The following is a 13,152-nucleotide window of genomic DNA, read 5'->3' on the forward strand; positions in this document are numbered from 1 at the left end:
AGGCAGTTCTGAAGGCAAAAGGGGGTCCAACCCGTTACTAGCACGGGGTACCTAATAAAGTGGCCGGTGAGTGTATGTTATACTTTGGAATAAGATAGAAGATATTTTATAGTATCCTGCTTTGGATTTCAGTGATTAAGTTTCAGATTTGAAATGTCTTCAAATGCAGCTTTAATTCCTTCAAGTGCTTCAACTTCAACAAAGCCTCCAAAAGACAACATTTAACTAACTTTGGTTCAAATGCTTCTTTCAAACATGTTGTCATTTCCAGTACTAAAGACCTCAGGTTAAATCTGAATTTCTGACTAATATTATGAAATGTATTTGTTCCAGCTGTGTGGTTGAACTCCTTACCCGTTCCTGATCTGGTGGGGCTGGTCTCTCGGCTGCAGCCATGGCTACGGTGACCCCGGGGCCGGCTCTTGTCGTTCAGGCCGGTGGAAGTGATGCTGCTGGTGCTGGTGGTGGTGGGGGGGGGGGCGGTGCCCATGGTGGTCCTCGGGATCCTGCCGTACGTGGAGCTTAGCAGGCGGCCCGGAGAACCTGACCTACTGCCGGCTGAAAGTAGAACGTATTTTAGTGAAAATGTAATTAATCCTTACTGTCTTGCACTGGAAAAACTCTCTTTTAAGGGTAAATATCTCGTCTTTGATAATATAGATAATAGATGGTTTCACTGGCTGCTTTTAAAGCACTTTTAAATGACATGGAGGCTGAACACAATGGCTGTAGATGTTATGATTGATTATTCTGACGAGCCTTGTTGTTATTCACTATTGTTGAAATTTAGATATTTTATGACCTTGTTACTCATTATTTATTAACAGCATAAAGTGTTTTATGTTTTATGTTCATGATATATGATATTTGTTACATGTCTGCAACCTTGTTGTTTGTGCTGCTGCTTATCTTGGCCAGGACACTCTTGGAAAAGAGATTTTTAATCTCAATGAGTTTTTCTTTCTGGTTAAATAAAGGTAAAATAAAATAAAAAATGTGCAGATCTTTTGTGGTGTCATGGTCTTCTTAACCCTCATGTTGTCCTTGGGTCAAACTGACCCATTTTCACTTGTTTTTATTGTCACAAAAACATACATTTTTTTAAAATCTTTGAAAAAAACAACAACCAAATCGTCAAAAAAAAGCACCCAAAACATTGAAAACATTGGAAAAAGTGATGGTTATATTGAAAAAAAGTGACCATGGTTGACAGGAAGACAACACAACCTTCAACCTTCGTATTAAGTATATGTCTGCGTGTCTTTGCTTAGTTTTATTTGTAGTGCTCCTCTCTTCAGATCAACTAGGTTAACCTTAGATTTACTGATCTACTGTACCAAATATCACATGTTACAGCCCTGTCATGTTTCTTTATTTTATTGAAGATGAGCCTTACTGTGTCAGTTCTGATCTGCACCTGTATTATATTTGTTGTAGTGTGATTATCTTGATTATCTGCCTTTTGCAATTTTGCTAGCTAACAAATGTAGATATATTGTCTATCTATCTATCTATCTATCTATCTATCTATCTATCTCCATATCTATCTATCTCCATATCTATCTATCTATCTATCTATCTATCTATCTCCATATCTATCTATCTCCATATCTATCTCCATATCTATCTATCTATCTATCTATCTATCTATCTATCTATCTATCTCCATATCTATCTATCTCCATATCTATCTATCTATCTATCTCCATATCTATCTATCTCCATATCTATCTATCTATCTCCATATCTATCTATCTCCATATCTATCTATCTATCTATCTATCTATCTATCTATCTATCTATCTCCATATCTATCTATCTATCTCCATATCTATCTCCATATCTATCTCCATATCTATCTCCATATCTATCTCCATATCTATCTCCATATCTATCTATCTATCTCCATATCTATCTATCTATCTATCTATCTATCTATCTATCTATCTATCTATCTATCTATCTATCTATCTATCTCTCTATCTCTCTATCTATCTACATATCTATCTACATATCTATCTATCTATCTATCTATCTATCTACATATCTACATATCTATCTACATATCTATCTATCTATCTATCTCCATATCTATCTATCTATCTATCTACATATCTATCTCCATATCTATCTATCTATCTATCTATCTCCATATCTATCTATCTCCATATCTATCTATCTATCTATCTATCTATCTATCTATCTATCTATCTATCTATCTATCTATCTATCTATCTATCTAGGTTAAAGTTTAAATTCCTCTGATGCCCTTTATCCCAAACGGGAGGACAACATCACATGAGAAGCTGCTCACGTTGAGACTGCGAGACCACTTTCCCTCGGCTTCTTCCCCGGGTGTCTGTCACAGACGGACCGGTTCCCGAACTCGTTCTTCTGGTTCGTACTCGACCTGGAGACGCAGAAAAACAGAAAAACACAAATCTTTATACTCACATCTGACGATTGCTTTGGTTTGGAAGTTTTCTACACTTCTGTCATGCAGAGTAAAAATACATCTGAGATCATAAGGACGGAAACGTGACAGAAGATACGAGAAAGGGAGCGGTGGTCTTCATGAAATATGAAAAACACGTGATTTGATCCTATCCACTAATTTAGAAAAAAATAGGCATTCATAAAAAACAAGCTGTGCTTCTTTTTCTCTGACCTCTGGAAAAAAAATCAACATAGAAACTTAAAAAAAATAAAATAAAAAATCCAGAGCCAAAGGACACGTGATCAACCAAAAACACATTAAAGTTAAAATCCCGACTGGGTTTGTTTCCATATCAGAAGAGAACTGTTTTAATGTATCTTGAGGGCTGCATGAACTATATATATATATATGTTTGTTTATAAATACATGATGATAGGTGGAAGGACAGTCCTGCAGTAGCCGAAGGTTTTGCTTTACCCATTTGTGCCGTCATGTGTGCAGCAGAGAACGCACCGTCATTGGTTCAAATGCACAGGAGGCGGGTCTTGTTGGCTATTTAAAGCCACGTGACCACCTAAAATGCACCGTAGTTTGCTGAAAATCACGTCAATCACTCAACCAGACAATACATGATAATATAACTTATTGCTCAGATATGCATTGCTCTTAAGACCTTCCTTTTTGATGCTGCCTTTCTTTAAATTAATGCTCATTTCTTTCTTATGCTGCACCGTAACTTTTATTCTGGTGTTTTATGTGTCCTAATGTTTCTATTTTGTTTTTAACTGTCTATTCATGTGTCTTATTGATTTTTAATGCTTATGACTTTTAACTGTTTGTACTTGTGTTTTATCTGTTTAACGGATTTTGTGTAAAGCACTTTGAATTGCCCTGTTGCTGAAATGTGCTCTACAGATAAAGCTGCCTTGCCTTGCCTTATTGCTCAGATATGCATTCACATTATACAAGAGGGGAGAATAGTCGACAGATTTCTTTACCACTACCTAAATCTGACTGGATGAAGAGGACTGGGTTTTAGAGGTCAGGTGTATATTGGAACAATCTTCCAGTCTGGATTCGGGACCACAACGGAAAAACTGGTTTTAAAAAAAGTCTTAGATTACATTTGTTTTCGATAACATAATATTGTCCGGATTGGTTGAGTGAGGTTGTATCATGTGCTATATTATTCTTTATTATATTTAGTGTGTTAGTACTTTTTGCATTGTCAGTTGTGTTTGTGAATTTTTATATATTTAGATATATTTGTGAGTAATTTTGGTTGTATTCGTTGTCTTTTGGATGCATTGTTTGGACCCCAGGAAGATTAGCTGTAGTCTCGGCGTCAGCCAATGGGGATCCTTTGAAATAAACAAATAAACAAATAAAACAACACGCACGTGCTTTTGTTTACGAATTTTTGAGAGACGAGCGAGAAAATGGCGACGACGGAGGAGGAGTTAGACAGCGAGGGCGGTGACGTTGAGGTGGAAGATGGTGAGGAGTTTGGGAGGAAGGACGTGGTCGATGATGATGATGATGATGATGATGAAGAAGATGGATGATCCTTTGCGCCACGCAGCAGCCGGCGGTAGATGTGATGTGTCGGCGCGAAGCATCCGGCACAAACGGGTTAATAACGAACCTAGCTGAGGGCAGAGAGACGCCACAGTGAGACTGTGGGCTAACGAGTCTTTCTAATGACGTATTTTCACAGTCTGACACTTCTACAGTTTTACAACTAACTGAGACTTTAACTTGCAAAATTATCTTTCAAATTGATGAACACCATGTGTGTATTTCATGGCTCAATTGCTGTATATTTCAAGCCTGAGTTTCTTTTCCTAGTTTTTTTTATCTGAGTTAAGAAATCTGAAGATAACCTGCTATTCAGCTCTAGAAATTACTTTAAACTTGTTTGTTTTTAGACTGACTTTGGATTTTAGCTATCTTCTGTTGTAATAGCAATGCTTTTCTTATTTCTAGAGCCGAGTTTTGTTTATGATGCTGTACTCTTGTTAAAAAAAACAAAAAAATCAGTGAAGCGTATATGTTAAGAAATTAGATATCTCTCCCTTAAGTGTTAACTTGACATTTTATGTTTGATTGCTGCCAAAAATGGACAATAATCAGATTGGTTAAATACGTGGAAACGCACTCATTGGAAGGTATTCTGTCCAGCTTTCAAATATGTCCTTTGTACAATCGGTCTTTCGTCCTGTTGTCAGTCCAGTTAAAGTTAAATAACGTCCCATTGTTATTTAACAGAAAGGTGGAGGGTGGGTGGGGTTTCCCTCTCTATTGCATACTGTGGACTGATCCAAGTGTAGGAGACAGGACACCATGCATAGACAGTCCATGCATAGACAGTTCCATCACAGACGACCACCATTACACGACTGATGGGGAGCAAAACAACACACCGAGGAGGCACGGAGGAGCATCGCTCCCCCCCCCCGCCCACACATGGAGACACACAGCACACAGCTTACCATCTGCGTCTGCAGACCACCAGCCGTCTGACAGGTGGAGCCCGGGATAAACACAACAAGGATCAGGGTCAAGAGGGTTGAGCTTTAGAAATGCTTGACAAAAGAAGGATGAGCTGGGATACAGGAAATGGGACTGTTGCAGCTGGGAGTGTTGTCTGATTTGATGTCATGTTATTTGACAAAGATCCTTAAATAGTCTGTGTTAAGAGAAAGAAGTCCTTCTGTGTCGCACATTTGTGAATTTAAGGCAACTTGAGGCATAAGATCAACCGTGTTTGCAGCTTGGAATTCTGTAATGGGACTTGAGTGCATCTGCAGCTTGTTTTAACAACAATTAAAGACATTGGTTGGATTTTTGGGACAAGTGGTTGAGTATAATTCACACCTTTTGTACAACAAATGTTAAAAGTTCTACATATCAGTACTACATGCTACATGAATCTCACACATCGATGTAAACACTGAGCTGCAGGTAAACAGCTTTAAAAGTCATAGTTCAAGTAAAGTAACATTACAGAATAAAACATAAAAGATATAAGACATAAGATGGTATTTGTCAGCATCAATCATTAGGTTTAGAAGATGATCTTTGATTCTTTGAATTAAACAGATGGATTTCGTAGACTTTTCTTCATGCATACTTGTATCTTTAAGCTAAATACTGCAAATACTAACAGCTCCTTAATACTAGCGACAGCTATCAATATTGTTTGTAGCGTGAAGCGTATATAAAATGTTGTTAAATCGCCCCGCGTGATTCAAACATTAAAATTTAAAATGCAGCGTGTCTCACCCAGCGAAGCGTAGGACCCGGGGGGGAGGGCCGAGGCCGAGCTGAAGGGTGGAGCCGACGGCTGCATGGCGGAGGACACGGCGGGCATCCTGGTGCGGGCGGTGGCGGTGGCGGAGGCCGCCGCGTTGACGTCCACGTCGCTGCGAGAGCGCTGCAGGGAGCCGGGAGAAGAGGCTGCAGCAGGAGGCCTGGTGTGGGAGGCTTTGGCTGGAGGAGATGGAAATAATCCAACATTACAGCAGTTTAACAGTCAGTTTAACAGTCAGTTTCTTCCTGTTATGCAGTGCACTTAACCTGCGACGCACACTGAACTCACTTTTAAATATAATATATATACTATACATGGCAATCAAGAGATATGACTGTGTGTTCCTCGCCTTGATTAATGATAAATGGAAGAATCATGTATTCTACCTGAGAGAGCTGCTGCCACTAAATCACTTATTTTTGCACTTGTGGGCAACCTTTTCCAACTTTAAAGTCTTTAGCTGACACTAAAACTATGTTTTGGACACTAACTTTATCAATTACCTGATGCTGTGAATGTATTAAAAGGACAAAATGACTCACATCTTGTTGTCCCGCTTCCAAAGGTGTTTTTTACAGACAGCGGTCGACTGAGGAAACAAAAAGCAAAAAGAGATGAATAAATATAAATAAAAAAATATGTGAAATACAACATGATATCCTCCACTAATAGAAAAAGATATGGAGGGAAGCATGTTTGCTACTACTGTTAATAAAAATACAACAGCTTGTAACAAAATATTAACATACTGTTCATCATTTGTGTAGCTAACAGAATAATTTAGCACAAAACCATCAATGCAAAAGGTGTTAATGTGACATAAACGGCACAAAGATCAAAGCTGGGCTAAGATAAAGAGAATAAATCAACACTGACACAACAAGATGGGACAGGAAACTTATTGAAAATGATCTCATGTCGACTGGTGGGTGTTTTTAACACAGTAATCAGGGCCTACAAACTGGACAAAAACTACTATTTTTTAGACATTAGTTATTAATTAATTGCACAAAAAAAGTCAGATGTCATAATCTACTAAAGAAGCTTAACATGTAAGCAAATAAGAGACATAAGTCTTTGAATTTTAACAGCCACTGAGTACTTGAAATAGTACTTGAAATTGAAATATTTTATTTTGAAAGTGATGCATCTGAATTTATTTGTTCTGAATTCACCTCTTTGAAATTTAAAATTCTTGGTGTCCACTTGAAAAACCTGAATTTCCATCCATATTATTCAATGTTTGTAGTACATATACTGTGTATTTATGTGTTGTTGTGTTGATGTAGCCACTACAATGTTAGCATTGCCCTGAGTAATCCAAACTTCACTCAGAAAACAAGCATTTTAAAAGCTGTTTGCTTAAAATCATGTGGACAGACCAGTATGAATTCTCTTTATTAATCATCATCATGAAGTTGTTATTTCAGGATACTTTAATTCAGAATGTACCTGGGACTTTCATGACTGGTACAAAGCAGCAATAGTGGTTATTTCAGTCATGTTGATGACAGAAAGTTGCGAGTAAACACACATGATCCTGCGATCAGTGAAAGCCGTTAAGACCTCTGTACGTGCCATAAAATACTGATAAAATCGGCTCTTTAATTGGCAAACGGTGTCATTTTGATTGAGTGAGAGTCTACGACGCCAGCAATTAATCTATATATAGGGGACATAATCAAAGTGCTTTAGGTGTCACCAAACTGTCCCTCCGTCCTCGCATCTCTTCCTCTCTTCTAACCCTTCTTTGGGAGGATCTAAGACACGAGGAGGAGTGATGCAAGCGAGGAATCACATCCTTCTTCTCATGTTCCCCCGTTAATCAATTAACCGACAGACCAAAGAAGAAGGGGAAGCGTCTCACTTGAGGCTCTCCTGGGAGGAGGAGGAGGAGCGATCCGAGGCGGGCAGCGACACCAGGCTGTCTCCGGTCCTCACATGGGCCTGCAGAGCCTTCTGATAGGACGCCTCCAGGCCCTGGAACAGCTGATCCGCCTCCCGCCTGAAGTGGCCGTGGAAACTCCAGTAGCACCTGCAACAGCAAACCCGAAATCACGGTTCTCTTAGTCGCTGTTTCTCAACTCTCAAGCTGCAGCTGCAACAAGCTGCGACGTGTCTTACGTCGGTGAGAAAACAGAACACGCAGCTTACTTTCTGGCCACAGAGCGAGCCTCTGCATCGGCATCGTGGATCCCTTTCTTTATCGTCTCCATCAACACTGTTCCATGTCTACACAGGTGGAGGAAGAAAAGAGGAAAATCAGAGCTAAAACGGTCATAAAACATCAAAAGGTTTATAATGAAGTCGGTAAAACACCTGAGACGAGCGGCTGAACAAGAACCTTTTCAAATATAAGTGAATATATTTGTATAAATCAGGAAAATATCCGATTAAATGATTAATAAATAGTTTTTGGGCAAATTAATTACACCTAAAGCCATAAAAGCCCTAATTGTTTGTATTGTGTTTCTGTAACAGTGCTTCCATTTCTTCACACAGACACACACAAACACACACACACACACACACACACACTCATATACACACACACACACAGACAAACAGACAGATGGGTCGATGAGAACCAGAGAGCTTTCTGGGCAGTTTCCTGTTGCCTGATTTGGCTTTTCTTTAGCAAATAAGAGTCTGGATTTGTATTTGGGCCATATTTACAGACACACACACACACACACACAGACACACAGACACACACACACAGACACAGACACACACACGCGGGTCGATGAGAACCAGAGAGCTCCCCTGGTACTGTTGGGTTGGGGGGTTCAGCTCGGGTTTCTCCCTGGCGGCAGTGGTAGCAGCAAGAAGAAACACAATGGTGCTTTCTGGAGGCAGACAGAGATCCCCGACCCCCCCACAACCCCCCAGACAGAGATCCCGACCCCCCACCACCCCCCCAGCATAGCCAGGGAAAGTGCTGAGATAGACCACAACCTGGCCGGTGTCACATTTCCAGACCAGGCAGTCTGCCGCACTTTAAGCCACTCACAAGTCACCATTTTATGCTTATTGTACAAATATCTGCAATAAATACATATATACTAGCTATAGTAGCTATATACAGTTATATATCGTTGGTATTATTACTGATGGAGGTAAAAAACAGTTTTGTCTTGAGATAACGTGCTGTGTGATCTTTCCTCACCTCTCTAGAGAGCTCGTCTGCCACTCCTGCTGCAGCAGGTCCAAGAACTCAAAGCAGCGCCTGCACCACAGAAGAAGAACTGTTAAAGTCGGGATCTGACCCACTAGGAGCACGACATCCATTCATTTCTATATTTAATTTAATTTCATAACTACGTGATTTTTCCAAGACTGTGTCGAGACCATGAATAAGAAATATCATCAGACAACCAACAACAAAAATACACAAATTAAATTAAAGCATGTAGACAAAAAAAATTAAATGGATATGTTGAAATAAAATAGACAAATAAAAATGCATTAAAAAAGTATTAAAATAAAACAAATTTATAACTACAAAAATTAAAAATATTAAAATAAGAAAGTAAATTTAAAATTAGATAAACAAACATTAAACAAATATTTAAAAAATATATAATTTATAAAACATAAAAATACAAATACATTAAAATACAATAAATATACCTAAATAAAAATGCAAAAAATTAAACAGTGCATTAAAAATAGAACATTACTATTAAATACATATTCTTAAAATAAAAAAATAGCATATATAATAAGTATATAAACATTTATAAAAACAAAAACATATAAAATATTAGTATATTAACCCAATGATATATAATAAATGAAATACAAACATAATAGATAATTTAAGTAAAGCTTAAAATTAAACAAACAGCAAAAATAGAAACATCTGAGTAAAATAAAATAAAATAAAATAAAATAAAATAAAATAAAATGTCACTCACCGTCTCACAGCCACAGATTTGGAGGAACAGTTGCTGGTGATGATGGGGATAAGGCGAGGGTAGTGTGTGTGCTGCAAGAAAGACAAAAACTAGCGTCAAAACCTGTTGTGGAAATGTCTCACAGAGACACTAGACACAGAGACACTTCCAGGTAAATATAGAGACACAGAGACACTTCAAGGTAAAGACAGAGACACAGAGACACTTCCAGGTAAAGACAGAGACACAGAGACACTTCCGGGTAAAGACCGAGACACAGAGACACTTCCAGGTAGATACAGAGACACAGAGACACTTCCAGGTAGATACAGAGACACAGAGACACTTCCAGGTAAAGACAGAGACACAGAGACACTTCCAGGTAAATACAGAGACACTTCCAGGTAAAGACAGAGACACAGAGACACTTCCAGGTAGATACAGAGACACAGAGACACTTCAAGGTAAAGACAGAGACACAGAGACACTTCCAGGTAAAGACAGAGACACAGAGACACTTCAAGGTAAAGACAGAGACACAGAGACACTTCCAGGTAGATACAGAGACACAGAGACACTTCCGGGTAAAGACAGAGACACAGAGACACTTCCAGGTAGATACAGAGACACAGAGACACTTCCGGGTAAAGACAGAGACACAGAGACACTTCCGGGTAGATACAGAGACACAGAGACACTTCCAGGCATTCTTCATCCTCCTCTCCTCCCAACCAGCCACACGTTGTCTTTGTTAAGTTGTTGTTAGATTGTAAGAGTGGACCTCCAGGTGTGTACCTCTAGTTAGTTTAATAAATACACTGTGACAACAAAATAAGTTTTTGGGCTGCTTGGGGGACGGGGAGGATGAGGTCTTTCTTCTGGTTCATGTTGCGTCCTAGACCCCTCCCACCAGACCGGGACACATCATCATACAATCATCTCAGAAAAGTTGCCACGTACTCGGAGGATGAGGCGGACGGTGGCGATGCCGGAGGTAGCCATGACTTTGGCACTGTTGGGGACCAGGTTGAGGAGGGTCGGCATGATGGCCTCTGCCGCGTGGTCGAACCGGCTGCCCAGCACCAACGACAGGTGGCTGATGGGAAAAGAGCAGAGCAGACACTCAGGTTAAACCAGAGGGGCAATAAGCAAACTGTGTGTTATAGAACGACAACAAGCAAAGGAACATGAAGATTGTTCCTTAAACCTTAACCCAAATTGCAAATTGCCCCGTTGTCCTATATCAATGTTCTTTCTAATTCCCCAAAATAACATGATTGATTCCACCCAACGCTCTTTGCCAAGTACACATCTCTACTTTCATTAATTTTGGGGCGTCTTATTCAATTTTATAGCATTGTAAAACAAATGGAAGTGTTGTTGAAATAGTATTGAGTAAAAGTTGACATATTCCAGTCTGTGATTATCATCAACATCCATTCCTTTAATTTTAGTCTCAATAATCCCTAATTTCTGCTTTTCGAACTCAAACAAATGAGGTTTATTGACCATAAATTCCAAAAATAACTGTAGTGTAAATTGTAGTTAGTGTTAAAAAAGTGTCAAGTGGTGAAACAAAAAGAGGACAAAAATGTAAGAAAAAGTTAAAAACATTGATAAAAAGCATTGATTTTTGTCAGGAAGACAACACAAGGGTTAAATGTGCGTTACTTAGGTTACCCATCCCTCTCCGAATTCACCTTCGTGTTGTCTTCTCGTCAACATTGAAAATCAACACTTTAGTTGACGTTTTTTAATCAATGTTTTTAACTTATTAACTTTAGTTTTACAGTTATTTTTGGAATTTATGGTCAATAACCTCATTTATAGGAAATTATACCTAATGTTTGAGTTAGAAACACAGAAATTAGGATTTATTGAGACTAAAATTAAAGGAATTGATGTTGATGATAATCACAGACTGGAATATGTCAACTTTTACTCAATACTATTTCAAAAACACTTCACTTTGTTTTACAATGCTATAAAATTGAATAAGACGCCCCAAAATTAATGAAAGTAGAGATTTGTACTTGGCAAAGAGTGTTGAGGACAACATGAGGACAACATGAAGACAACATGAGGACAACAAGAAGACAACATGAGGACAACATGAGGGCAACGTGAGGACAACATGAAGACAACATGAGGACAACACGAGGACAACATGAGGACAACATGAAGACAACATGAAGACAACATGAGGGCAACATGAGGACAACATGAGGACAACATGAAGACAACATGAAGACAACATGAGGACAACATGAGGACAACATGAAGACAACATGAGGACAACATGAGGACAACATGAAGACAACATGAGGACAACATGAGGACAACATACTATTTCAAAAACACTTGTTTTCAAAAGCTATAAAATTAAACAAGATTTATGAAAAATATGAATGAAAATAGAGATTTGTTATTTTGGGTAGTTAAAAAGAACATTAAAATAGGAAAATGGGACACTCACTCCATTTGCTTTGTAAAAACCATGTTTTAATTAATTTAATTAATTAAGATTTGTTCGCACTGAATAACATTCAGCCGACTGTATGTGTTGCAGCAGATTTAAAGGGAAACTGTTGTGACCTCCGGGTGGTCTTACCTGAGAGTGAGGCACGCCTCTCGGACCACCTGAGAGCGGAGGTCCTTTGCGGACAGTTTGAACGCCGCCTCCATCAGCCGGAGCTGCTGCGGAAACCCGTCAAACTCCACCGCGCCGGCCAGGAGCAGCGAACGCACCTTCTTCAGCTGGAGGACCACGAGATGAGAAGAAACAGCAGTAAACAACGAGACATTTAACCCTAACTGATCCCCTTATATGTGTGTCTTTTCCACCAAGGAAGTTCTGGTGCTGGTTCGGAGTCAGGGCCAGATATCGAACCGGTTCTTTGCTTTTCCACACAAATAAACCTGGTTCTCGGCCAAGAGAACAGGTTCCAACTCAGCACCAACGTAGCGCAGGACTAGAGATACGAACCGGTTACGTCAGGTGCATTTTGAAAACCCCCGTCAGCTGTTAACCATAGAGAGCTGTTAATGTTAGCTTTGGACATGGATGGGAAACCAGAACCACCGTGGTCTGTGGAGGAAACTACCGGTCTGCTGGCTCTCAGGCTGGGGAAGATCCAGCTGGTTCTTAGAGAACTGGAGAGCAGAACCAGCACCAAACTGGCACCAGAACCAGAACCAGCACCTGGTTAGCCTTGGTGGAAAAGACATACTAATAAGATGACTGAGGGGTCTTACAGCTGCCACTCGGAGCTCCCAGTCCCTCTTATCGTCTGACAGCACGTCTCGGATCTTCGTCATGGCATCCTCAACCTCCCTGTTGGAGTAGATCTGCAGGAAATGAATGAAGGAGAGGATAGATGAGAGGAAAACGAGGACAAAAAACACTGGACAACGCTGAATGTGGGATCCGGTATCGGGTCTCGGGGGCAGCAGCTCCAGCAGGGGACCCCAAACTTCCCTTTCCCGAGCCACATCAACCAGCT

The 13,152-nt window shown here is 39.6% G+C and overlaps 1 protein-coding gene across 1 annotated transcript in view; it reads right to left on the bottom strand.

Moving 5' to 3' along the window:
* LOC117939676 (CLIP-associating protein 1-B-like) overlaps window positions 1-13,152 on the bottom strand; it is a 62,259-nt gene that overhangs the window by 26,450 nt on the left and 22,657 nt on the right. Inside the window, exons 11-21 of the mRNA XM_034865164.1 lie at window positions 12,905-12,997; window positions 12,261-12,406; window positions 10,610-10,745; window positions 9,671-9,741; window positions 8,920-8,979; window positions 7,905-7,982; window positions 7,618-7,785; window positions 6,293-6,339; window positions 5,723-5,929; window positions 2,315-2,410; window positions 355-558 (exon numbers count right to left, since the gene is read on the bottom strand). Coding sequence (XP_034721055.1) covers window positions 355-558; window positions 2,315-2,410; window positions 5,723-5,929; window positions 6,293-6,339; window positions 7,618-7,785; window positions 7,905-7,982; window positions 8,920-8,979; window positions 9,671-9,741; window positions 10,610-10,745; window positions 12,261-12,406; window positions 12,905-12,997 — 1,306 coding nt within the window. The remainder of the gene's footprint in view (window positions 1-354; window positions 559-2,314; window positions 2,411-5,722; window positions 5,930-6,292; window positions 6,340-7,617; window positions 7,786-7,904; window positions 7,983-8,919; window positions 8,980-9,670; window positions 9,742-10,609; window positions 10,746-12,260; window positions 12,407-12,904; window positions 12,998-13,152) is intronic.

Source organism: Etheostoma cragini, chromosome 24 (assembly GCF_013103735.1).
Source record: "Etheostoma cragini isolate CJK2018 chromosome 24, CSU_Ecrag_1.0, whole genome shotgun sequence".
Taxonomy (NCBI): Eukaryota; Metazoa; Chordata; class Actinopteri; order Perciformes; family Percidae; genus Etheostoma; species Etheostoma cragini.